Raw genomic sequence first — 27,466 nt, 5'->3', positions numbered from 1 at the left:
ACTCCCAAGGTTTATATGGTTCTTATATAGCCCATATGATACCGAGTCATACTGAACTGGAATAAGAGACTTAGCTTGGTCCAGCCTGTTACCAGGGGAACCGCTGTGCTCCTCTCCTCAATCCTTACTCCTGCACCGCCATCACATACTTGATATTCTTCCCCATCAGTATGGCTTTTAGCATTCATCCGGAGTCGGCCTCTCCGGCTGCCTCTAATCACTCTGATTTTTCCACTTAGTTTCTATTTTATGCCACAGGAATCTGATTACATTGTTAAGTTCCTGCCTCTTTCTTGGGATCTGGACAGAGTGTGAGTTTTAGCTTTTCAGAGTCCCCTGTCTGATGAGACCCACACAACTCTGGCCTCAGAAGGTTATCTATCCAACAGATAGAAATTAGCTGACATGCTTCTGAGAACAGATGCTCCTCCTTTATACAGTGGGGACAGTTAGATGGGGCAGAATGGCAGTGTGAGGACTTCTGGGGCACAGACTTGATCCTCAACTCAACTTCTTCCTTGCTTCCTTACTTTTGTTTTTCCTCTCTCCCCTCCCTTATTTTCTTCCTCTCTTCCTCTTCCATCCCTTTCTCCCTTCTTTCTTCTCTCCCCTCCTTCCTCATTCCCCCTCCCACTCTCTCTCTCTCTTTTTTTTTCTGTCCCCTGAGTGGAACTGACTGTCCTGAGTAAGCCAGGCTGGCACTCTAGTGTTGAAGTATATATATCTAGCTGTCGGTTTTTAAGACATGCCCTTATTGTGTATTCCAGGCTGGTCTCACACTGTTGTGTGCCACCAACCACACCCAGCAGCTTATCTACTTCTTAACAAGGACCTCCCTGAGTCTCAGTCTTCTTGTGCACTAAGGCCAACTATTTGCTTCAGGAAAAAAAAGTTATGACAGGATAGACGTTTCATTTCTATGTTCTGATTTTTAAACACCACAACTAAAGCATCCACAACTCTGCATACCTGTTACGAATACGTCCTGTTCTCTAACACCTTAAAGAGAAGTTACAAAAGGTGGTGGTGGGAGGTGTTTGTTTGTTTGTCTATCAGCATCAACACATACACTCCATCTACCTACTCACCCCGCACCTACTTCATCCATCCACACTCAGGAAGTCATTCGGCTCCTCTTCTGACAGCCTATTAGCTGTTCAGCTTCTTCTCCTACCCCTGCCTTCACAGGGTGGCCAGGGAATCATGCCAACATTCTAAGCTTCAAACATAGTTAATGCATTCTTAACCAAGACCAAGTAACAACCGACTCAGAGCCCCCAACACAGTGCTAGTATGTGGCAGGTCTTCAGGAAATATAAGATCCTCTGAACCACCACAGCATCCACTCTTCATCAGAATTCATTTGTTCATTCATTCACTCACTCAGCAACTCTGGCAAGATACCCTGTGACTAGAGACCAAAATAGGTGTTGAATAAATGAATGGCATTTAGTATGATAGGATGCCAGATGGGGAGCTAAATGACTTCCTGAGTTTGGATGGATAAAATATGTGGGGGCTGGGTAGGTAGATGGAGTGGGTAGATGGGTAAAAGAAGTGTGTGTGTGTGTGTGTGTGTGTGTGTGTGTGTGTGTGTGTGTGTCTGTGTTTGAGAGAGACAGAGACACAGAGAGAGTATATGTACTATACATATGAAATGTGTAGATAGGTAGATGAATTAAATGAAAAGCTGGATGGTTGGATGGATGAATGATGGATGGATGATGGATGGATAGATGATGAATGGATGGATGATGGATGGATGATGGATGGATGGATGGATGGATGGATGGATGGATGGAATCAATAGGTTTATGGAGAAATAGATATATGAAGGTTTATTGGTTATCTAGAGTCAATCCCTCATCAAATACAGAAATTCTTTTATAATTCTTTTAAAAGCTTCTAGACCCCTGCCTTCTTACCTCCAATAACTTACAAAGTATTTCATTAACAAATACCATTGACAACTTTTCTTTCCAAGGTCTGAGTGTCATTGTATAGTCTATGTTATTGTTTAAGGGCATGGTCTTTAAGACCAGGGTTCGCAGCTTAGCTTAACTAATTAAAGCTGCATGACCTTGAGCAAATCCCTTGGCCTCTGTAAGCCTTAGGTTTTCATCTGAAGAATGGATGGAGTAGCAGCCTTGCTGGGTTGTCAGGACAATTAATGAAATAATGAGATCAAGGCCAGACCAGTGCTCCAAACAGGTATTGTTTTTGGACACAGCAGGAATGTCCACTCTTGAAGCTTTTGTTCTTCACAGAGCACCTGCTGTGCATTGGATTTTATGTGAGCATTATGCATCTGATGGGAAATGAGAAGGATAAAGTCCCTCATCTCTTAGACCTTATGCTCTAGCAGAATGCTCAGATAATAAATAGGCAAACATATAAACAACTTCAGATGGTGTTAAATGATGTGCAAAACAATGAAACAGGTAAAGTGAGAGACAGTGAGGATAATCTTTTACTGGGCTTGGGCTGGTGACAAGACAGTATAGCCATTCTAATCTCCAGGGAGACAGTGTCCAGGAACCAGGAATCACTGTCAAAATGCCCCGAAATAAAGGAGTTTGTGCTGGTAAAAGGCAAGAAATTGAGGGGTGAGCTGGTCATGTGACTACTCAGAGCATAGGTCAGGGGAGCTAAAGCCCAGTTCTGTGGTTTAGACATTACTCCTGTTGGTTTGGGGTAGGGAACATGGCTGTTTGATTTGGTTTGATGGTTTTGTCTTTCATAAAAATAGATGAATCATTTAACGCATATATGTTTCATTATGTAGCCTAGACTGGCCTAGAATTTGTGATCCTCCTGCCCCAGCATCCTAAATACTGAGATGACAGGTATGTGTCACCATTTCGGCTTTGGATATTCTTCTTACTAATCTTATCCTCTGGAACGAGCCTTCTTCTGACTAGCCACCAACACACTCCCACTCCTGAGCTGCTGAGCGGTCTGCATTCTCAGGAACCCCAGTTGACAATCTGGCTACCTGAAACCCTAGCCATGTTCTGGTTCCCCCAAACCCAGAATAAAGTTAAACTACAGGAAATTAGATCAGTCTGGGAAATCCAAACAGCACCTAGTCAATGTAACCTGCAACACTCTAAAACAGGCGGGTGTTACTCACTGGCCTTGGCCCTGGAGACAGGGATTGTCTAAGGCTGATTTGGGGATAAAAGGTGTCTGGACCCATTTATCCAGGTGGATTGGGTATAAAATCTGCCTCTCCAAAGGTAATAGATGATAGTCCATGACAGTGGCACATTTCCAGCCTGGATGATTCTGAAGCTCAGCTGGGTCAGTAGGACTCAGATAGCGGCAGCCTCTCAGAAGAGCTTCCCTCTGTGCAGGTTTCTTCTGGCAACTTCTCTCTCTGTGGAAATGGAAAAGTTCTTACCATCTTCTAGTTTGATGTGCAGCAAGAACAAAAAGGAAAAAGAAACAAAAAAACAAACAAACAAAAAAAACCCTAGGCATTGTCTCCTTGGCTTGTTTGGCTCAAACATCTATCTGAATAGTGTTGCACAGAGGGTGTGCCAATTTCTGGCCAGCCAGTCCTGAACTACAGGCCACTTCTGGATTAATAATCAGAATGATGCTTCCCACATCTGTAGACTGAGCATGGACAAGAGAAGGAGTCACGGGATGTGTAAGATTAAGGGCTGAGGAAATGGTTCAGTTGGTAAGGTGCTTACAGTACAAGCACGGAGACGCAAGAACAGATCCTCAGGATCCATGTAACAGAGCCAGTCCTGCAATCCTTGTGCCAAGGAAGCAGAGACAAGAGGATCACTATTGCCGTGATGAACCATCATGACCAAAACAGCTTGTGAAGGAAAGGGTTTATCTGGCTTACACTTCCATATCACTGTTCATTCTTGAAGGAAGTTAGGACAGGGACTCAAGCAGGTCAAGAACCTGGAGTCAGGCGCTGATGAAGGGATGCTGCTTACTGGCTTGCTCCTCATGACTTCTTATCCTTCTTTCTTATAGAACCCAATATAACCATCCCAGGAATGACATCACCCATAATGGGTTGGACCTTTTCCCCATCAGTCACTAATTAAGGAAAGGCTTTACAGGCTTTCTCACAGCCGGAACCTCTGGGGCATGTTCTTACCTGATATTCCTTCTTCTCAGATGACTTTAGCTTTTGTCAAGTTGGCATAAAACTAGCCAGCACATAGTTGAGTGTATGTATCAGCCTTTTCAGACTCCTGTAGTATAGAGAGTGCCATAGGAACCACAGAATCTCCTGCTACCTTGTCTATGGACAGCAGATAGTCTATGACTAGCTTGGTTCCACTGAATCAGGCTATAGGATTCCATACAGATGCTCTGTTCCTGTCCCAGGAAGTAGAAGACAGTTCCTTCTTCCCAAAGGGCAGGCCATCCTCAAGCTCATCTCTATGGTCTTCCCCAGGCAAAGCCAACAAGAACGTCCAATGGGATGAGGATGCTGTTGAGTACATGCCTGCCAACCCAGTCAGAATCGCCTTTGTCCTGGTGGTCCATGGCCGTGCCTCACGACAGCTACAGCGCATGTTTAAGGCCATCTACCACAAAGACCACTTCTACTATATCCACGTGGATAAGGTAAGGAGCTGCTATTTGTATCCCTGAGCTGGGCTTCCTCTGCAGTCTATCCATCTCTGACATTTCCTTCCACCTCACAAGTCCAGACTGAAGGCTAGAGATGGAACAGCAGCATGTGATTCCTAAGTTGTGTGTGTGTGTGTGTGTGTGTGTGTGTGTGTGTCTGTTTGTGTGTTAGTTTCAGAATGTTTAGCTTTGACGCTCAGATTTTCCTATAGAAAAGCTTGGTTGTTTGCCTTTTTAATCTTCCTGGGCACATGATAATTACACATATTTATTGATTAAGATCTGATATGTTTCTATATGTATACAGGATGAGCCAGTCAGTTCAGAAAATTAGCATATCCATAGCCTTAAATTCTTCATTTCTTTGTGTTCAGATCATTCCAGATCCTCCCATGGGCTTTTTTCTCTCCATGTTCTACATTACTGGTAGTGTTTGTCTTCCTCCTACATAAAATAACATACACAAGAATTTCTTCTAAAAACCTAACTGTACTGTGTGGGTTTTCTTTTTAACATTTTCCTTTCCCTGTGTGTTTTTTACACTCCCTCTCCAATGTCTAGTGTGCCTGCCTTCACAGATCTGTTAAGCTAGCTACCCAAAGACTGAGCTCACTTTTTCCAGAGAAGTCCAGGTAGTTGAAATATCCTTTTAGACCATATGCTAATCAGTTCTTCCCTTGCCTGACTGCAGCCACAGAAAACTGTCAGTTGGTGGGTATGCTGTACATAATAAAACCCTATTACCAAAACCCACACTTGGCTTGATGACCCAGGAGTCATCTTTTCCTAGAAGTTTCTGTTAATCTCTTGATGTCACAAGATATGTGCCTGCCTAGACCCCTAGAGCGCCTAATGTGGAGGTGTGAAGGTTATTTCTGAGGTCAAGTTCAGCCCCTTCTCAGAAAAGCACAGGTTGAGGTTCTAAGACAGTGATAGAATGCTCACCTCCCAAGTATAAGGCCCAGTTATAGCTTTAACGCTTAATGAATCCAAAGAGGCAAAGGGGCTATTTTCATCTCCAACATGTGTTTCTAGTCACTCTGTGAAACAGTAAGTCGAGGAAAGTGGTCCTGGAGGACAGAACATAGAAACCCCACCTCCTACCCACAAAGACTCATCAAATTTAGATAGATACTTAGATGTTCTTGAGCTTGGTACCTTGAGATAATATGCAGTAGCCATCCATTACCACTAGTAATGGATGTAATAGTGTTCTAGGTTTATCACCTCAAGCCCACTGGTTGACTAACTCTGCAGTGGGCTTAGGGAATATGAACTCCAGTAACCAGTGGTTGAATATTGGTATAGAAAGACACTGCAGGCTGGACTGGCGACAGCCAGTTCCACTGTGATCAGACACAACAACCCCAAGGGAGAGAGGTGATTGCGGTGTCTACGGGCTAATGTCCTCTGAGGTGTTAACTGACCCTCTTTCTCCTTTTCTCTCCCTGGAAAAGCGGTCCAATTACCTGCATCGGCAAGTGCTCCAGTTCTCCAGGCAGTACGACAATGTCCGAGTGACCTCCTGGAGGATGGCCACCATTTGGGGTGGAGCCAGCCTCCTGTCCACCTACCTGCAGAGCATGCGAGATCTACTGGAGATGACTGACTGGCCCTGGGACTTCTTCATCAACCTCAGTGCTGCTGACTACCCTATCAGGTAAGGTGGTCACCAGCTCCAAGACAGTCAGTTCCTGCTTCCCTCCCCTCTCCCTGTGATAACAGTGAGGAAACAGGAAAGCAGGGAGCCAGCTTCCTGTCCAGTTGAAGCATCCTGCCTCTTAAGATGCGCTGTGTTTTCTCTATGAGATCAGCCAGCATTGCATTTTGAAAGTGGAGGGCAGAAGTGGGAGCGCATTGTATTCCTAATGAAAAAGGCCTGGGGAAGCCTTATGAATAACAAGAGAAGGAGATGAACTAGAGGGTGCCGCCTTGTAAACTGTTCCAAGGCAGAGTAGAGCTGGGCCAGCCCTGAGGGGGAATGTACCCTGGTGTGGGCAAGAGGTAAGGGCTAGAGTAACAAGACACAAGATCAGAGAGTAGTCCTAGGGTGTGCCATGGCACTGTTACCCAAAGTCTGATGTAAGTGTGTTTTGAGCAGAGGAAGGACAGATCTGACCTTAATGTTGAACTCAAAGCATCCTACTAGAATAGCAGTTGCTTCTAACAATCCAGGCAATGTCACATATAGGAAGTGAGAAAGACCTTAGTGTGTGTGTGGGGTGTGTGTGTGGGGTGTGTGTGTGTGTGTGTGTGTGTGAGTGTGTGTGTGTATCTTAGAGCAAGATGTGTTGGCAATCAAGGATGGAGTGCAGAAGAGCCAGAAGAACATTCTAGACCAGGCTTTGTAAGCTGTGAGCTATTAACATTTGGCCTGGCTAACTCTTTACTATCAGGCTCCCCCCCCCTTGTCTGTGTCTTTGGTCTTTACCTACAAGCTTCTGATAGCATGTTCTGCCCACTTATATCCTTATCACACAGTGTCTGAAGATGTCCCTTGGGGGCCCAGATCACCTGCAGTTGAGAGCTACCACTTCTTTATATGGGAAAATATAATGGGCAGAATTATTAATTTAAAAAAATTAACATTTGCATCTGAGAAATCTAAAACTGGATGGAGTTTGGTGAGCAGCAGCCTGAGGAACAGTGACTCTATCTAGACAAGAATAGGGTAAGGGGTTGTCTTCCAATAAAGGACTGAATTCAGAAATTTCTCCAAAATGCTGTGTATAGCAACTACTTTGGGAGGGAATTCCTTGAGCCTTTGTCGGGAACCCAGTAGTTAGGTGGTCAAACTGAGGTCCACAGTCATACGGTGATTATGTGACAAAACAAAGATTTGTCCATTCCCAATGTAGACGTTCTTTCTGCTTGAAATTTACCTCTTGGGAAAATCAGGAGACGAGGCTCTCTGTATAGTTGCACGCTGCCTAGAAAGTGCGGGAGAAAGCAGTCCAGATAGGCACACCGCAGCTGCCACCCCCAGTCATTCTGCTTTGCACTGAGTGCAGTCCCAACTGTGGCCACCTACCCAGAAGGGTCAGGATCCTAACGGATGCAGGGTCAGACTCTCACCAGACTGCTCAGCATGGAAATTCAAGATCAGTTATTAAAGCAGCAGCAGACTCACAGGGACATAAACCCATCCATGTGACACCAAGAGGCAACAGCAGACTGTAGCAGAGGACCAGGCATTTGAAACATGCTTGGTGCACATCAACTGTTGCCCTCTATGCTGCAGCCGAGGCTGCATTTTTTTTTTTTTTTGTTTTGTTTTTTTTAATCTTTGCAAGGGCCCCAGCTATCTTTCTCAGACCGTATGTGGAAGGTGTATTCTTCGAGGCTCCTTCAGCTTTATAACTCAGTGTTTGCTTCTGTGCCTGGCTTGCTCTTTCTCTGTCTCCCAGGTAATCGTCAGAGTGCCACCCACACCCTCAGCTCTTCTGCGTACTTTGTCCTGTCAGCCTCCTGGCTAGCGGCACCTCCTGCTCCAGGCTCTGCTGTTTCCTCTTGCTGTTGTTTCTATGAAGTTGCCCCCTATGAAAACATATGGATTTTGCAGATGAATGGTTTCAGCCTGGGCAATTCTGATAGGTTTCACGTACCATCTGCTGTTCCATCTGTAGCTTCTAAAATGACTCTTCCATCCCAGGAAGAATGAGAAAGTTAAAAGCTTTCTCAAAGAGGGGTGTAAGTGCCCACTGTAGACATTTCCAAGAAGCTTTGGGGACTTGGGTAGGCTTCGTGGACAGAAACAGCCTGAGATATCCACTCTTAACCCCCACCACTGTCACCATTACTGGCTGTACATACTCTGTTCTCAGGTAATAAAGACTCACTGGTTTAAAGAGTCATAGACACGTTAGCTCCTGGACACGGGTAGCCATGTGACTTGGTGCATACTACTTCAATTGTGTACGCCTCAATTTTGTACCTTAAAATTGAAAACGATAGCAGTGCTTCTTGCAAGAGGCTATTGGAGGAAGAAAATGAAAAATGGTCCCACAGAGGCATCACACAGAGCCTGATGCATAGCAAGTGCTGGGTAAATGCAGGCTGGTCACAGCACTGGAGTGATGTGTGCTTCACAGGCAGGACTTTACACTCCCCCTCCCTTCAAAATGTTTTCCCCTTTCCCTCTGATGGAGTGAAAAGCCAATTGATTATTTCTTGACTCTCATCCCTTCCTAAGGTGTGAAAAGCAAAGTGAGTCTGTGAACAGTGTTTCAAGGGGAAACAAGACATAATTTGTGTGTAAAGGAGATTCGTGTGTGTGTGTGTGTGTGTGTGTGTGTGTGTGTGTGTGTGTGTGTGTGTGTAATAGACAGGCTAAGATTTCTTACCTTCCTATTCCACTGTTGATGCAGTACTGCCCTGTGAAGGCTCTGGTTGAAACTAGTTAAATGTCCACTACATAGTTAGACACGAATATTCCAAAGTTCTAGTTCCCATCAAAATGCTAACTGCATTTTTCATATCTACCTACCAAAGAAGTAAACCATACCCAGCATTCTTTTGACTGGCCAGAGGTATGTAGGGATGAGGCCATGAATATGTCTCCCTGTTGTTTGGTTTGTACCTGTACAAAGACATCCATCATTAGGACTTCGGCTTTAGCAAAAAGTAGAGAGATAAATATGTCCACAGCCCCTCTCGGGTTTATATTCAGTCTGTGGGGTGTGTGTGTGTGTGTGTGTGTGTGTGTGTGTGTGTGTGTGTAAAACTTGTAATAGAAGCCATTGCCTAAGGGAAACAGTGTTGGCATACTTTAAGCTAAACCGTTTCTGCCTCTTGGGGACACAGGGCCATAAAAACATAATGCATGGGACCCACTGTATAGATACATGAATTTTGTTAACAATGGATTCAACCTGTGTCCTGAAAGAGTACCAGTGTTGGGGATCATACATTTGAATAAATTAGAAAAAGCAAGTTGATGAGACAGGAGGCATGTGGTCAGGCACTTCTACTGTCTCCCCAAACCAAGTTAGTAGGAGCCCTAACATGGAAGCATTCCCTGCATACCTATTATCTTTTGGAACCTGTGTTGAGGTCTGTAACACATATTTTGATTCCATAGTATAAAAGAAAGATGTATAAGAAGCCAGTAGCTTCACGGGCTTACTGTGAGTCAAAGCCTTGTCAAGACCAGTGGTTTAATGGGCCTACAGTGAGTCAAAGATTTGACAAGACTTGAAGCAAAGCTGAGGTGTCCAAGGGTTAGAAATCAGGATGGGTTTCCAGATTCTGTGTCTTCCATGCCATCATCCCTTCTATCCCTAATTGGCTTTTGGGGGTTGGAGAATCTTTGTGACTGACACCAAATGGTAGCCACAAACATAAGTGCATAGCCCGTGGTGCACAGTGCTTTGTGGGTGCCAACTATCTAAGGATGCTGTGGGCAAGGTGTATTTCCAGTGAAATTCTTGCTTGTTCCTGAGTCTCTGCTGAATAGGAGAGCTCTCTCCAGCTGTTCTGGTTCCCTGGGGGGCAGATTCAGAGTTACAAATAGAAATCAGAGACTCGGGGGTTTGAAATCTAAGCTTTCTTTATCTTCTTCTTCATTGTTTTACTGCCCAACCTCTTGTATCGGCAGTTAAGGGGTGTCTTTGGGAAGAAAGAGTTCAAGCCAGCCTGGTGAAGCCAGTGGAGAGAACCCCTCATACCTGTGGATGAATTCAGCAGATGGGGCTCCTTCTAACAAACCCAGTGGCTTCATAGGTCTACTGCCAGTCGAAGCCTTGGCAAGACCAAGTCCATGTCTTATGATCTGCTTTGGGTGGATCTGTAAGTCAAACAGAGGAGCCAGCAGAACAGGGCTTTGAGTTCACTTGTTAATCTATTGATGCCTTGACGTCCGTGCTGGGAAGCTTTGGGGGAAGAGATCTTATGTCCATCTTGAGATACAGTGCTGGTAGCTATGGGAGAAGAGATGGAAGGGCTCACATGGAGATGAGAGAAGGGCCCACATGAAGAAGGCCAATGCTTCTGACGCTTCAGAATCATGTCAACAAAACTGCTCCCAACCTATAGGCAGAGGCAAGTATCCAGAAGCCATATGAGCTTCCATGTAGCCATTTAGCCTCTCAGTTAATATAGCCAAGCAGCCACCTTGTGTTTGGGGAACTAGAGCTTTACACCTGTGCAGACACCCTCCTTCAGGAGACTCACAGAGCATTTCAATGGGAGATGGAGCAAGGAACTGAACAGCCCAGTGGCCTGAGACAAGAATTTGACAGAGCAGGTTCACAAGAGTTGCTTGTGAGCCAGAGAAGTCATAGCCTGTAGATTCGAGCAGAATGGAGGTTGGATTGATGTGTCTTCTTTTCCCCATCTATTCTATACTTGTGGTGAAGCATGTGTAACTTGAAACTTACTATCACTGCCATGAGGAGGCAGATGAGTGGTACTGAGCATATTCATGTTGGGCAGACATCATACCCACCAGTCCCCAAGGACTGTCTTGACCTTGTAAACTGTCCCCCTGCCACCGCCAACCCTAGTCCTTGGCAACCACAATTGATCCATCTCTATGTGTTTGCTGGCTCTGTGGACCCCTGTGGAAGTAGGATCACGGTTTGTAGGTGTCTTATTTCACGTAGCAGAATGTCCCCAAGGTTCAGCCATGTGTGCTTGTGTCATAGTGGCCGTCCTTTTAAAAGCTGAATAACGTTTTCTGTATGATCATGTTCAGAATGATTCTAACTTTCGACTATTTTAAGGAATGCTGTCATCAGCATTGATGTATAGATATCTCCTCAGGGTCCTGTCTCTACTTCTTAACTGAGTTTGTATATTGCTAAATTTCAATCTTGGTCTTTCTGAGTAACACATGTAATGTTGTCCCTAAAGGCTGCACCATTTTGCATTCCCACAGCACGGTATGAGAGTTCTAGCTTCTTTGCATCCTCTTCAACACTGTCTGCTTTGTTCATGTAAAGTAACTATCCTAAGGAGTTTAACATCCCTCCTGTCCTTTTTAAACACATAAACCCTTGGAACAAAAGCTCAAGAACCCTCAGACAACCCGGTAGGGAGCTGTTTTCTAACAAGAGCTTGCAACCCATTCTTTTGATGATGGTGGTAGTGGTGGTAATGGTGGTGGTGGTGGTGGTGGTGGTGGTGGTGGTGGTGGTGGTGGTGGTGGTGGTGGTGGAGGTGGTGGTGGTGGTGGTGGTGGAGGTGGTGGTGGTGGAGGAGGAGGAAGTAAAGGTGGTGGTGGAGGTGGAGGAAGTGGAGGTGGTGGTGGTGGTAGAGGAAGTGAAGGTGGTGGTGGTGGGTAGATATGGATACACAGGCACAGTGGTGGGCATGTGGAAACCAGTGGATAACCTCATCTTCCATTTTGTTTGGTGCAGAGTCTCCCTTTTACTATTATAGACTCCAGGCAGCCTCATTCATGAGCTTCCCGGGATTCTCTTATCCTCCCCTCTTTTCTCACCACAGAAGTGCTGGGATTACAGATACTCATTACTGTGTCTTTCTTTAAGTGAGTCCTTGGAACCCAAACTCTGCTCCTTATATGTGCATGGTGAGGGTTCTACCCACTGAGTCATCCCCCCCAGTCCTCAAGCGTTCCTTCTAGAACATCGCCCAGCCCACATCCGTCTAACTTCAGATCTCCCCATTTTTCTGAGTGGCTCCTATTCTGATCACGGGTAGGTAGGAGCTTGTGTACCCTTCCTAGTGCTGCTGCACCCAGCACCCACCCACATAGCCTTCAGTAACCTAACAGACACTGTCACATGCCTCCTCATTTCTGATCCCCTGCAGATCAGACTCTCATGAGCTCAACCCCAGAGACCAGCAGGGGATCAAAAGCTAAACCAAGCCCAGAGAGACCAGAATGTCTGGCAACCCTGTTACTAGGCCCTGGGGGTTGGGGTGGTTATAGCAGGGAGACATTTCTCTCTCAGTAGGACTTGCCCAGCATGGAGAGATACTCAGTAAGGGAAATCTGGGTTGTGAGTGATTTCTCAGAAACGCTGGGCTCTGCTTTGGACTTACTGACAACAGATTCTCTATGCATAAGGATCTCTGCACATTTAAATCTCTGCACATGGCTGTAACACAAGGCAGAGGGCTGAAAGCCACTGTCACTCTGATGAGGGCAGAGACATTCATCACAGACTTTCAGAAACAGAAAAATAACTGCCGTGATGGGAGGTACGGGTGCTGGGGGCATGGCTCGGTTGGTAAAACGCTTGCCAGCAAGCCTATGACCAGGGCTTAATCTCCAGAACCTGTGTAAGTCACAGTGAGTGCTTTGTAACGTCAGTGCTGAGGAGATGGACACAGGTAGGTGTGGACTCACTGGATAGCCAGCTTAGCTCAATCCTGCAGTTGCAGGCTAACAAGAGACCCTGACTCAAAACTCAAGGTAGACAACTCCTGGCCTACAACACCTAAAACTGCACTCAGACAGGCATTCACACACACACACACACACACACACACACACAGCATGCACACACACACACACACACACACACACACACACACACATATGAGATGCAATACTTCTCAGGACATCTTATTTCACGGTGCTAGCTTAGGTCTTTGAGTGGGACCTATGCTCTTTCAGCATCTGAACCACTTTTGTCTGAGTGCTCCGAAATGCACACCCTCTTTCCTGAGACCCTGAAGCCCCAGGGACAAAAGCATCCAACAAATTCTCCTCCCAGATAATGTGTGATCTGAAAGGGTGCACCTGCTCAGGCTGCTGCTGATGCGGGGACTGGGACAGTGAGCCTCACTGGTAATTATGCCTTTAACAGCCTTGTTTGCATCTAGTAGCAAAATAAACATATCTCTAGGCCTGTTATTTTTCCAGCCGACAACCCCCCACACTCCCCCCCCACCTTTGCCGAAATGTCATTTGTTTTCCTCCTGCCTAATGCTCAAGCTGTATTTTAGATCAGACAGCTCTTGGGCCTTCTTGAATCAAGGACCGACCCCCACATTATCTACTAGACAAAAGCGGGGAGCAACTGAAGCAGCTGGAATTCTCAAACCTCTCTTGAGAGTCAGAGGGAAAACACTCACATTCCTCAGGAAGCCACAAGTGGTCACTTGGGTTTTGGACATCATCTTAGTCCGTGTAAATAAGGATGGAGATTTCTGGAGGGATTGAGAGCTTGCACAGCAGCGGTGGGGATGTTGTAGAACAAAGGGCAGGAAATGAATGGGAGTTTGCCTGAGGAGTGTTGCCAGCACACTGCAGTTTCCTCCTGACTCACTAGCTTTTGTAGGGCCAGGAGGACTGCGTAGGCTCCTGGGAGAGAATTGGTACTACTTTCTATTACATTTCTTCTTAAAAAAACAAAAACAAAAACAAAAAAAACCAAAAATCCAGATGCTGGAGGAGAAGGATTTGACGGTTCATTCTTGAATAGTATTGAGTCTACAGTTGGTTCTTTCATACAAAGGGGGCGCTTTGAGAGTCTATCAGAATCCGGGCAATATGCTAACCCAGACCCTCTGATAACACATTTGGGGGTGACAGAAATGCACCCTAACATATCATCCAAAGCTGTGGACCGCATGATGCCACACAAAATTTGAAATGTGCCTAATGGGACAAAGCAACTAACTTCTAAATTTTATTTTAACATGAAGGTTTACAGTGACCTCAGAATCTTTATGTTTGTTTCACGGAGTGAAATTCCACTAGACAATATTAATTATTTGCTTTTATTATCCCAAAATAGGGATGAGCCAATGTCACATAGTTAAAAAACAAATGTGTTATAATCCTCTCCTGACGGTCTGACCAGATTTCAGGTCTATGGCACAGTGAATTTTTTAAAGGTATTTTTTCAGTTTCTGCCTCCGTGAACCTCAAGGGTCTCCATCATTTTTAGTGCCTCTCTCTGTGCTTGTAGATGGGACATTCTTAGAGGATTGTCCTGGCTATTCCTCTGTGGCCACAGGCAGGATTGGTGTGCATGCAAGAATGCTCTAAGTACATGCTGGGGATTGATGTGAGCCTAGAGTGGTCCATGGCGTGGGCAAACAGCACTGTGGTGTCTGTTATTCCTCTTGCCTTTTTCTGACACCTGTGAACGGGTAGAAGTTCATTTCAAGGGCAACCTGGATAGATAGCATCTCTTAAAATGTCAAGTGGAACAGGGATTTGTGTTTGCTGCTTTTTATATTGATGATGGAAGAGATTTGGAGGAGTACAGGGCCTACCGGGCAGAGTTATATTACAACCGTTAGATGAAGAAATGTAAAATGTGGGGTTTTGCATCTTTATTATGTGCACCCTTGGTGACATCCTACATCATGGCTCTGCATGCTGAGTAACCTGTCAGGGCCCTAAAAGTAGATGCCCAGTAGAACCCCTGGAGATCTGCCCTTCTCCCATAGACAATCAAAGTTGAGGACATTTCTTGGAGCTTCCTGGGCATAATATGCTGGGCATAATATGCTGGGCCAAGTATTTATCATGTATGATCCATGGTCATTCTTGAAAGAGCCTCTGGGGGTAGATGCCACCCCAGCATTTCTTTGTACAGATGATCAAACTGAAGCTGTGAAGGGAGAGAATCTTTCAGGGTCTCAAAACTTGGGCATCAGGACTAGGACTCAGTTCTGTGCTGTTTCCATTAGTGGAAAAAAGAAGGACCCGAGTTCTTCCCAAGCAGTTCCTGTCACTGTCTTTAAAAAATGTCATAGTCGTCGTCATTGTGTGTGTGTGTGTGTGTGAGAGAGAGAGAGAGAGAGAGAGAGAGAGAGAGAGAGAGAGAGAGAGAGAGAGAGAGAGAGAGAGAGAGATGGGGCTTAGAGGACAACTTCAGAAGACTGTTCTCTTTCTACCTTGGATTGTAGAGGTCAAACTCAAATCACTGGGTTTTGCTGACAGGCATCTCCAGCAGCTGAACCATTTTGTTGGTTCTACGTCCTCTCTTACTTACTTCATAGTTCTGCACGGAAGCTCTGTGGTCATTTCTGCCATCCTAATTCCTGCTGGATGAGAGCTGACAAGAAAGTTACACACAGCAGAACCCAAGAGCCAACCAGCTGATCACTTCTACTGTGTCCTTCCGGCACCATGTGTGGTCACACAGAAAAGGTACTGAGAGTCACTAGATCCATTTGTACAAGGACCATAGTCGAGCAGGGATTGCAGCAGGGGTTCAGTGGAATGCCAGAGTAAGGGTGCTCTGCATCGCTGACCTGGGCTACACTGGTACATAAGCAGCTGACACCAGGGGGAAGATCAGTCACTCAGAACACTAATCCATGCCTCCACAGCCTGCATGGGGACTTTAGGGAGTGAATTTGCCCCAAGCATAAACCTGTGGGCCAGCTGCCCTGCATCAGTGGCAGCCATCATGACCTTCTGTAATCCTGCCTGCTGTGGCTTAGACTCTACAGATTTTGCCCTTGAGTGCCTAACTGTGGTAATCCCTGGGATTTTCATTCATTTAAGCATTAGTCTAATTTAGGCACAATTAAGAGGGAATGGTCACCATCATTTCAGATATGCATAATCATTCCTGTGAAATAATAATAATAATAATAATAATAATAATAATAATAATAATAATAATAATAAACAATAAATATGGTGACTTTTTTTTTTACACTATCAACTGCTCTACTGGGGCAGAAAAGAAACCATGTGACCGTGGCCTCCTCCGTGTTAGGAAAGGAAAATGTTCTCCATGTGCTGAGCCACTGTTTCTGGATTTGGAGATGAGGATTCGAAGGAGGTCATTAAGGTTTGCTGAGGTAAATGAGGATAGGTTCCAAGTTCTACAGAATTAGAGAAATAGACACCAAAGCACCATCTTTATTTCTCTCTTCCTTGAGAGAAACCAGGCCATCTGTAACCTGTGAAGAGAGCCTAAACTGAGAATCACATTCATTGGCACATTAGTCTTAGACTTGCAGCTCCCAGAATGTTGGGGAAAGCGTGCTGTTTACACATCCCAGTCTGTACAACCCGAGCTAATACACCATTGCACACCCCTATCAGTACCGTGTTCTCACGATGACGAAAGGCAACCTTCTGAGTCTTCCTTTTCATACCCTCAGAAGGAGGCTCACATTGTCCTCTGTGGCAGAGCGATGCACAGAGCTGTTGCCAATGAAAACCTGAGCACTGGTTGCATCCAGTTCCCAAACAAATAGACCTATGGGCAGAATGTCTCAGGCCCACATCTATGTTCCCGATCCCTTCAGCTTCCCACCGTTGAAACATGGTGATACTCAACGATGGTGATGGTACACAAGAAAACAAGCTGAGGCCACCATCTTGCCTTGGGTTAACATGCCAACCAGCCCCAGTGCAAGGTGGGAAAAGTCAAAATGGAAGAACATGGCTGATCTTGGCCTCAAGGATACATCCCACACCTGGGGCAAGAAGTATAGGGCACAGCAGTGAAACTGAGAAGTTCTCCCTGAAACTGTCCACTCACTATGTGATGCCTCAGACCTTGAGGACTACCACTCCCTCCCGAGGAGGTAATGGGAGGAAGACCATAGGAGACAGCTTGGTGACCTCTTGCTGACCCGATAGCTTTGTTATGGCAATGGGGGTGGAATTAATACAGAATTGGAAATGTTCTTTGTTTTTTTTTTTTACAAAGAAACTGTTCTCCTCTGAGGACAATGCAGATTTGAGCTAAAGCCCCATATAATTATGAATTCTAGACTAAGGCATAGTCTGGCCTGTTAATAGATCTCCTCCCTGTCTTCTCCCTTCTCTCTCCCTCTCATATTTCCATTTTCCCCACCCTTAGAAAAATGCAGAAATACTGATGGGGCAGGCCTGTGAGAAAGTTCAGGGCTGAGGATGTAATCGCAGTCTATAGAGCATGTGTGTCGCCATGGTTTCTGAAACAGGCACCACAGAAACCGGTGTGGTGATGCACTTCTATAATCCCGGCTCTGGCTAAGTGAAGGCAGGAAGATCAGAAGTTCAATGCCACCCTTCACCTAGGTACAAAGAGCACTCAAAGCTAGCCTGAGATACCGGAAACCCCACATCACAGAACAAACATTTCAAACGCTGAAGTGAAGAAAGTAGTTGGTTTTGTCTGTATTGAACCTCCAATGGCCTCCTCTCCTCAGTTAACACAGTCTGCCAGGAGCTTCAAGTGGAAGCTCCCTCCCGATCCGACCCAATGATGTCATCATTAGCCTCATTCATGGAACCTTGTCTCAGAACATAGCCCAGAAACACTGCCCAAGTAGTGTCCAAAATAATAGGTTGGACGTCTGGACTAGTCACTAGCTTAGGGTAATGATCATGGCTTAGATCTTAGGCTCCATCACTATGAGAATGACTCCTGCCCACCAGTGTCAACAGCCCCATCAGTTTATATTAGGCAGCTGGAATCTGGACTTGACCCTACCTCATCACGCTGGGTGTGGCTGGGTTGAGCATAGGAAGAAGACTCTTGACCATTGTAGGGTTGTACGTTCTGTGGACATGGCTGCTTGGGGAGGTGCAAAGAGGGAAGATTGACTGTGCTTACCCCACACCTGTTGCCAAGGCTAGTGTGGGCTGTTGAAAATTACCAGGACACTGCTCACCAGGGTGAGGAAGCACAGTCTGAGATGAGAGACAGCTGGAGCTGGCTCTGGGGTCTGCCAGCCTTCAAAGTTCCTTGGACTGGGGAGTTCCTAGGCTCTTGGACACCTAAGCATTGCTGCAAGTTGGGGAAGAGCTGAAAATGGAATCTTCAAAGTGGTCTGGATTTATCCCAGGGCCATAGGGGAAAGGGGAGCTCCAGCTGGTTCCACTGTGATTGTCCTTGGCTTGATGGTGGCAGACTTGGGCTTGGTGGCGATTGTGGCTGGGAGTGCCGAGGGATCTTCTACAGTAGACAGTGACTCTGTAGGCAAAGGGTTTCTCCATGACGCCCCACAGCAGATGCCAATGAAAAGAGACAGTCTGTGGTTCCAAATCATTTCTTGCCATGGTGGAAAGTGGATGTGTAAAACCATATCCCACTTCTCAGGGTGGGCCTGAGATTAAATACCTTTTGCCGGGAGAAATGCCTGGGAAGGGAGCTTATTGGCTGTACCCTCCAGACCTCTATATACCTCATCTTTATCTTGAGCCTATATAACCACAGGTCACTTCCTTTTCCTCATCTACACGTGGAGGGGCTTGGGATGTTGCCTTTATGTGACAAATGGACACAAATCTGTGGGGAGCTGTGGCTAGTGACAGGGGCCTGGTACATGGGAGCAGACAAAGCTCCTACCTTCTCCAGGGCTTCAAAGCCTTTAGCTCAACCGGGAACCAGGCTACCTCTCATGGTCCACTGCCCCACAGAACATACCAGCCAGCATTTCTGTGACAGAAGGTGACATGTCAGCACCTGTGTTCTGTGTCTCTACCCAGAAGTAAAAATCAAGCCCAAGAGCGGCTGCCCGTCTCCGGGCCTTGCCTCCTCGCTCAGAGGCTTCTCCTTGGCCCTCTTTAATTTGCTCATCACTCAATGCTCCTTGGCAAGTCGGTCCTGCCAGGGGCGCGAACACTGCCACCCGTTTCTAGAATCTGGTGGAAGGCCAGACAAACTTTGATTACAGAGTCAATCTTTGTTCAGAAGTTGGCCACCCCTGGGGAAGTTTCTAATAAGTTCTTTTTAGGCAATGAATTTTCTGGACACCTATAGCTAAAGAATTCCATTAACTCAGGTCACTTTCGAAGGTATGGTAGAAGCATTAGGCAGCCGGGGCAATGTCTCAGACGAGAGGTATGGGTGCATGCAAGAACAAGAGTTGTAGCTTCATCTTGAATCGAGCTAACAAGAGTCAGTCTTCTCTCATGGATGTACTGAACGCTGGTATCTGTTCCTATGGGTCCTAAATATTTTCTGGTCTCTCTTAACTGCTGAACCATACAGCAGGAGAAGACCTTCATTATTTCTGTTTATGAGACAAGGGAAGGTGAGAACATTCCCACCTGCTGAGAACCACAGGTCAGACTTAGATTCTCCATGTTGTGAACATTAAACCTCAGAATCTTCAGTGTGGCCCACAAGCTGCTTGTGGTTTGCAAAGGCCCGAGACAGGGTGAGATTTTGGAGGTGTGAACACTTAGATACTTGAACACATATAAGGAAGAACTAAATGCACCCAACGTGACAGAAATGAGAGCTAGAAATGTCCCTTGAAAAACTCTCTGTTTAGATAAGAAAAAAAATTAACCAAAAAAAAAAGAAAAACAATGTATTTGTGGCTCTTTGATCATTCTGAAAATCTCTATTGAAGACCTACTGTGCATAAGCCACTTTGCTGGGTGCTAGTAAAATATAGTTCTTTGATGCTCCATGCTTGTGGGTAGAAAGGTTTATGAGAAAAAAACTATTATGAAGAACAGTGTGAATTAAGAAGACACTGTGGAAATGCCAGAAAGTTCAGGAGTTCAAGGCCACCCTTACCCTTGGTTATAGAGGGTGTTTAAGGACAGCCTGGTATGCATGAAACTCTACATCACAAATTAAAAAAAGCCAAGGCATGGAGAAGGTAGAGGAATAGGCAAATGGGGAGATGTATTAGATAAAGGACTGATCAAATGTGCGTGTGTGTGTTTGTGTGTGTGTGTGTGTGTGTGTGTGTGTGTGTGTGTGTGTGTGTTTATGTGTGTCAAAGCTTCGGTGGATGCCAAATGTCTTCCTCATTTGCTCTCTACTGTATTCTTTGAGACAGTGTCTCTCACTAGACCAGAAACATACTGATTAGCTAGACTAGCTAGCTGGTCAGTGAACTCCATGGATTGTCCTGTCTATTTCCCAATATTGGTAACAAGCACACCTCACCATGGTAATCTAAACTCCGATCTATACGTCTGCACAGCAAGCACTTTACCCACTGAGCTGTCTCACTAGCTCCTAGCTAGATATTATAAAGGGAAATATTTGGTCCTGTGAACTGCATTGATCAATGGTCTCTGCATTGATGAAATTCACTGTCATAGCCATAAAGCACAGACAAATAAAGCACAGTGAATGGCTCTTACTGTGTTCCAATAAAGCTTTATTTACAGCAATGGGCCATAGTCTGCAGCTTCCGCACTAGCTCATCCTGACATATCTGCCATGTTTCAGATGCCTTATTCAACACACATCTCTCAACCTTTGCAAATCTAGTTCTGACCATGCACACATATTCCTAGATGTCACCCTAGACTGCCTCTTCAGCCTGGGCACCAACCAGCTTTTGGAATCCTCATGAGGTCATTCTTCAAGGTCCCTGATGACAGCATATTACCAATGCCCTCTGCTCTTGAACAGCAACATCTGATGCACCCCAGTCTTCTTCTTCAGCCTTTATCTCTAGCCTAGATTCAGCTTGTGAAGTGCAGCCCTCCCACAGACTCTCCTACCAGAGCCAGCCAAGAGGGCAAAGGCAGCTGGCTTGCAGGCAGAGTCAATGTCATTAGTTTAGTCCAGCACCCCTGATGTACAACTCAGCCAGAGCCAACCTTCTCTGTGGAAACCCATCATTAATACCTGGTGCGCATTAGCCCTACACTTCACACTACACAACCAGCCTCAGCCAGAATCACAAAGGTTAATGCCACTGATGCCAACACTTACTGCTTTCAGCTCTTACCCAGATCTCTGTGCATCCCTACCCCCCCACACACACACACACACATGCACACATGCACACATACACACATACACACATGCATGTGCTTCACTTCTTGGCTAAACATTCATGTTTCTGGGTAATGTCTTAATATCTTCAATGCTCCAAGATTTCCCAGAGTCCTGTTCTTTTTCTGTAACCTGGTAGGTCCTGTGTCTCTGTTCTTTACTGCCCCTCTGCCTCCATGTATGCAAGCTCCTTTCAAAGAGAGAAAGAAACACTTTCAAACAATGTGTTAAAATCCAAATGCATCCTAATAGCGTTAGTTTCAAGGCCTCTCCTCTCATTCATTCATTCTTTCATTCATTCCATCAAGTCAACTAAGACTTGCTTAGTGAAAACCTACAGTTTTCTGGTACCAAGACTCTTAAAGAACATACTGATCAGACCATTAAATAATTCTATTTTGATGGCATTGTTGCAAAAGAAATGTGCATGCACATTATGTAAAATGGTACGCATGGAACCTCCTCTATTCTAGGGTCAGAGGAACTTCCCTGGAGAATGAGAGTTGAAGTAAGAGGAAATAACTGAGTGATAAATGGAGGGCTGGTCTCCAGGCAACGGGGGCTGTGCATCCAAAGGTCCTCAGGCAGGAGAGAATACCATTCCTCCAGCAAATGAAGGAGCAAGGATGTGAGCAGGGTGTAGCAATGGTGACGGTCAACAGATTACAGCTAGAAAGGAAGGTGATCAGACCCTAGGAGACCCAGAAATCTACATTAAAGGCCAGAGTGTGCTGACAGCAACAGGAGGCCTTTCAAAGTTTCTTTCTTAAATTGCACAGTACAATAATGATAGTGCCCCAGTTCTTGATCATTGTTTGGCAGGAAAAAGTATAGAACTTTGCCAGGCTCCAGAGACGGGGAAATTGGAAAGCATTGTTTTTCTGCTAGCCCAGGCTATACAGGTGAATAGATATGGTTTAGCTCAGACTGTGCAGATGGACAGGAATGGTGTATCTCAGTCTAGGATTGTATAGTACAGTAAACCCCAGGCTTTACAGGTGGATAAGTACAGTATATCCCAGGCTATGCAGGTGGATTAGTACAATATATCCCAGGCTATGCAGGTGGATTAGTACAGTATATCCCAGGCTATGCAGGTGGATTAGTACAATATATCCCAGGCTATGCAGGTGGATTAGTACAGTATATCCCAGGCTATGCAGGTGAATTAATACAGTATCTCTCAGGCTATGCAGGTGAATTAGTATAGTATATCCCAGGCTTTCAGGTGGATAAGTACAGTATATCCCAGGCTATGTAGGTGGATTAGTACAGTATATCCCAGGCTATGCAGGTGGATTGCACAGTAGAGCTCAACTATGTAAGTGGATAAATACCGTATAGCTTAGTCTATGCAGTATGTCCTCTTCTTTTCTGTGTTGGGATTATCTGTAGAAGCTGGCATTTTAGGCACCTCGTTCCCAAGTTGCCTGCCTGAGAAAAGTGTGAAGCAGAACTCAAAACTTCTTTCCTCTTTGGCATTACTTCCACATGCCCAGGCCATCAGGGAAGGGTAACCAAAGGTGGGTGTGAATAGTGTGGAGGGTCAGAGTTCAAGTTTCAACTGTCCATCCTATTTACTGGCTGTGCATCTTTAGGCAAATCGCTTGACCACCCTCTGCCTCGGTTTTCTCACTTAAGAATGAGACAGGGCTAGTTACCTACCTCTGCGTTTGCTGTTAGTATGAACCTGTCATGTGTGAGGTGCCTGTTTAACTTAGAGAGGGCAGTCAACCAGGGACAGTGATGACATCTCAGAGTGACAACCCTACTCGGTCTGCAGGTAGTCAAGGGTAAAGAACACATCTGTTCTAGCCTCCATCTTACCTTTAGGGCCTGCTACAGCACCCAGCACCTTCTGAATGCCACAGTAATGAAAGCATGTAAATGGTATCATTTACAACCCCATGGTGACCTCAGTGGCTGTTTTCTCAACAGAGGAAAAGATGCAGGATGGGATGCATTGCTGAGCATTTTTAAACCAGAATTAGTGAAAACATCCCCCGAGTTGGGACCCACAGGTTTGTCTTTACTTAATTGTCCCTGCTAGAGGCATTTTCAGATCTCACCACGGTAAAAACGAAGAACATCTAAAGAGCCAGCGGGTCCGTTTCAAAAGAACTATGAGCCGTGCTGGGTTCCCATAAATCCTGCTCAGACGTGTCTCTGCTTAGCCAGAGGAGCAAGAACAGAGCCTAGAAGCTTGTTAGGGAGCCCAGCGGGACACAGGGACCTCCTGGTACCAAGCCTGCCTGCCTGCATGCAAGCTTTATGTATCCTGAGACAGAGTCTGAGTCCCACACAATCCCTTGATACCATGCGGCAGGTGCTTACTGTCTCTGTCCTCTGAGAGAAAGGACATCAGCTGCCCACCTTCCTCCAGCTTCCATTAGCTGAATCGAGTGGTCCTCAGCCCTCTGCATTCAAGAGGGCTTGAGTTCAGGCTGTCTGGTTCAGCTTTTTGATTCTGTTTACAAGTCGTCTGTCTAGCAGGAGACATATCCTTCATGCCTCCTTTACTTCTTCCTCTGTAAAATGGGCTTAAACAGCAGCACTGATCTCAGGAGGTTGCTGGGAAGGCACATACGTTTACAGCCTAGAATATACTAGTATACTGGCTTTGCAGTCACTCTGACACAGCTGCCCTGGTGCCGAGAAGCTGTATTTGTCCTGCTGTGGGAGGGGCTGCCCACCCTGGATGCTGTGACTTTTCAGCTCAAAATCTACATCTTATACACCTGCTACACAAGCTGCACCGTGGTCATTATGACCGCTGTTCACTGATGGCCTTTTTCTACATTTTGAATTGTTTAGGCTCAACTACTCTTTATTTGTTGTGGCAAAGTACACATGCCACATAAAGCACCTCATGGCATTTAGTGCCTTCAGTATTATGCATCCAGCACCACTTCTGGTTCTAGGTATTTTAATCACCTCAAAACCTGGTACCCATTTGGCAGCCACGCTTATGATCACCCAGAATCTGGGATCTACCAGTCTACTTGCTCTTTCTTTAGAATTGGTGACTGAATATTTTATATTAATCAAAATCATATTTGTGCAATCTGTGTTTAGCTTCCTTGCCTTAACATAATTCATTCATGATTAACCCATTGTTGTAGGAATTGTCTCTACTTCATTCCATTTAATATTCCATCAAATGTCTATACCACAATCGCTTCATCTATCTTTGCACATTGATAGATGTTTGGGTTGTTTCCACCTTTTGGTTAGCGCTGCTAAGAAAATCCACATATAAATTTTGCAAGTGTGTTTTTTTTAATTCTTTTGCAAAGATATTTGATATTTGAGTGTATATGGCTTGGCTACCTAAGAGAAAGGGGAGGAACAGTAAAAGGATAGTGTAGAAAGAGAAGACATGTCAGCATCCCCTTTGGAGCCTTTGATGCTTGTGAATATCCACAGTGTATCTCTCATAGGTACATCAGTGTGAGTATGCGATACTATTTATAGTCATTGCTGCAGGACCAATCACAGAGACTAAACTCAGGATGCTTCTTAGCCTCTCCAACACTCTCCTGGTTTCCTAATGGCTATGTGGCATAGCATGGTATGCTGGGACTGGGGAAGTGGGGCCAGCCATCCACCTTCCTCTCTCAGAGTCAAATAAGTCACAAGAGCTATCATAATTAAGGAATAATTATGTACCCTGAATTAGGTGTTTTACACACAGAGGCTATCTGGTCTTGGCCTGACTCCAACAAGGAAATTGAAGCTTAGAAGAGAAAAATTACAAGACAGTGGTACAGGCATGCTTCAAACACAGGTCAACTCAGTGTTTCTGCAAGAACAGTGGCTAACCTGGCTGTCATCCATTTGACTCAGCTCTACTAGACCTGTTCATGTATTTTCTTTAACATAAAAGGAATTCAATTCAAGTTCAGAAATACTACCTCAGGAACCTGATTCATCCTTGGAGATATCATCCAACATTTCTGTGTGCAAGAAGCAACTATTATGTGCTATGTACAGAGAGGGTGTTCTACCACAGCTGCTTCCCTGTTATGGAAAACTCAATCAGATCTCAGCTATTGCAAGGATGTTCCTGACTTGTCCATTCTTGATATGAACGACCTAAGGTAGTCCAGGACATGGAATCCCAGAGCTCTTCCTCACAGGGCCTCTGTCTCCATCATGAATCCTCTCTTGGTACCTTGAACAGTTCCAAATTTATAGTAAGTCTAACATTCGTGTTTGCTGAAGGAATTAATGAGATTACAGGAATAAGAACAAATCAGGTGTGTGCTTTGCCTTCATATGGCACATGCCCTGCTTTACAATTCACTGTGTGGCCCTGTTTCCCAGTACAGCCATTTAAATATCCAGAGATCTGAAAATAGCTCATCAATGATCAATACATTTGAAGCACTGCTTTCTTAGCGCAGCTCTCCGATATGACACCTAATGGCATTTATTAAATGTTTTGTGTTAGCAAACACTGTGTAGGTTGCCATGGAACCACGCAGGGAGGCAGGCTAAGATATTAACCCCGAGTAAATAACTCTTTTAGAAGAGATAGACATTCCTGTAAATGAGTAACCTTAACCAAAGGACCAGGATGTGTACGTTCAGACAGTCAAACAACCAGGGCTCAGTTTTCCCGTGGAACTAGCTCCACCCGACTCAAGAGAAACTCAGTGGCAGAGAGCAGAATTTGTGTCCGAAGCCGGAAAGCACAGTTGGAGGCACAGAGCACATACTTAGCACATGCTTAAGTCAGAGCCTGGCCTGTCAAGACACTGGCAAACCAGACTTCCCCAGAGAGTAGAACAGACAGTAATTCTAGACACTGAATGGGCAGGTCAGGGTGGAGGCAAAAAAGGCAATCTAACACTAAAAAGAACAGAGCTAACACACCTGGAGTGTATCCTCTCTTCCAAGGGCCAATTCTGACAGCGTAGTCTGGAATCTCCCTTTTACCCTAGAAGCTGCCATGTCTGCCATGTTATATTAGGATTCCCCATATTCTACAGAAAGTACTACTACCCAGCGGGGAAAACGTTGTCATTGTCCCTCTTTCATAAGAAAATAAAAAGAGTTAGGCTCTTATGGTTGTTGAACTTTTATCTTCAAGCCTCTAAACCTTTTTACTCAATGCAATTTTCTTCCATGACCCATGCCAGTGTAGAAACAGAAGTGTACATTCTACAGAGAAACCTCAGGCTAGATGTCCTGAGGCCACAGCTCAAGAGGTTGGAGTCTGGGAGGTGCAGTCTAATAAACACTGATGGATCTGATTAATTTTTTAAATTTTTTTTCTAAAATCTTCTGTCTCCAAGAAATGCCATATTACCCACTCAAGGCCTCCAATCTCTACTTACACATTCCGATCTCTTAAATTTTCTCTTCAGCTCTGAGTAAACAAATACCCTTGAGAATCTGTGGGTGGAAACCATACTGGAAGTCACTTTTCTGGTCAATCGGAGTCTCTCAGAAGCAGACATCTGTGTCTGCACAAAGCTTGTCGAGGTGGCCACAGGGTTTGTTTTCTGTGGAAGTGTATGTAGCTTCCTGTCTGGCTTTGGAGACATTGTGACCTTGATCCAGTTCAGACAAGCTGGTAGACTTAGCAGGCTGTCCAAAAAGGGCAAGGTGAGAGCAGTAAAGATTCACCTGCCCCTTGAGCTTAGCCCCACCTTAGGCCAATCTCCAAACTGACTCTATCTGGTATTCTGAGAGTTAGCTCAGTGCAGACTCTAGTTCTACGGAAGTTGTGATGCTAACAGAACAGTAAAAATGATGCACCTACTGGCATTCTGGCTAGGTTGCCCAGCTCATATCATATCCCTGTGGCTTTTCCCTGACTAACATTTATCACCCCACTTCTGACACTAGTGTTATACAAGCTTAGAATCTTTAGTTGCATACAACAGATGATTTCTTCTAGTTTTGTTGAATCTTCTATTTGTTCTATAAGGCAGCATGTATGATCGCCCCTAGTTGTCAATATGAGGAGTACAAGTATTAAACAGCTGAGATGACATGGCCACAGCTGCACAGACTGTAGGATGACACAGATAATTCTGTCTGATATCAGCTCTGTGCTGTGTCACCCATTCCATACTGTACTAAGTGATGGCTGTAACTACATTGTTGCAGTAAATATTAAATGGATGGCATATCCCTTTATATGCACCCATGGTCCCACTCCAAGATTCACTTCACCGCCCCTGTTGTTTCTGTCCTGGGTGGATATGACCACCCTGGTA

The 27,466-nt window shown here is 45.2% G+C and overlaps 1 protein-coding gene across 1 annotated transcript in view; it reads left to right on the top strand.

The window, feature by feature from the left end:
- XYLT1 (xylosyltransferase 1) overlaps positions 1 to 27,466 on the top strand; it is a gene marked incomplete at both ends in the record, with an annotated part of 279,257 nt that overhangs the window by 202,099 nt on the left and 49,692 nt on the right. The window contains 2 exons of the mRNA XM_080912760.1: positions 4,430 to 4,602; positions 6,066 to 6,268. Of these exons, the coding sequence (XP_080768886.1) occupies positions 4,430 to 4,602; positions 6,066 to 6,268 (376 nt within the window). The remainder of the gene's footprint in view (positions 1 to 4,429; positions 4,603 to 6,065; positions 6,269 to 27,466) is intronic.

This window comes from Micromys minutus (assembly GCF_963924665.1).
Source record: "Micromys minutus genome assembly, chromosome: 2".
Lineage (NCBI taxonomy): Eukaryota > Metazoa > Chordata > Mammalia > Rodentia > Muridae > Micromys > Micromys minutus.
The sequence above is the reverse complement of the archived record's forward strand: the minus strand, read 5'-3'. Positions and strand labels throughout refer to the sequence as shown.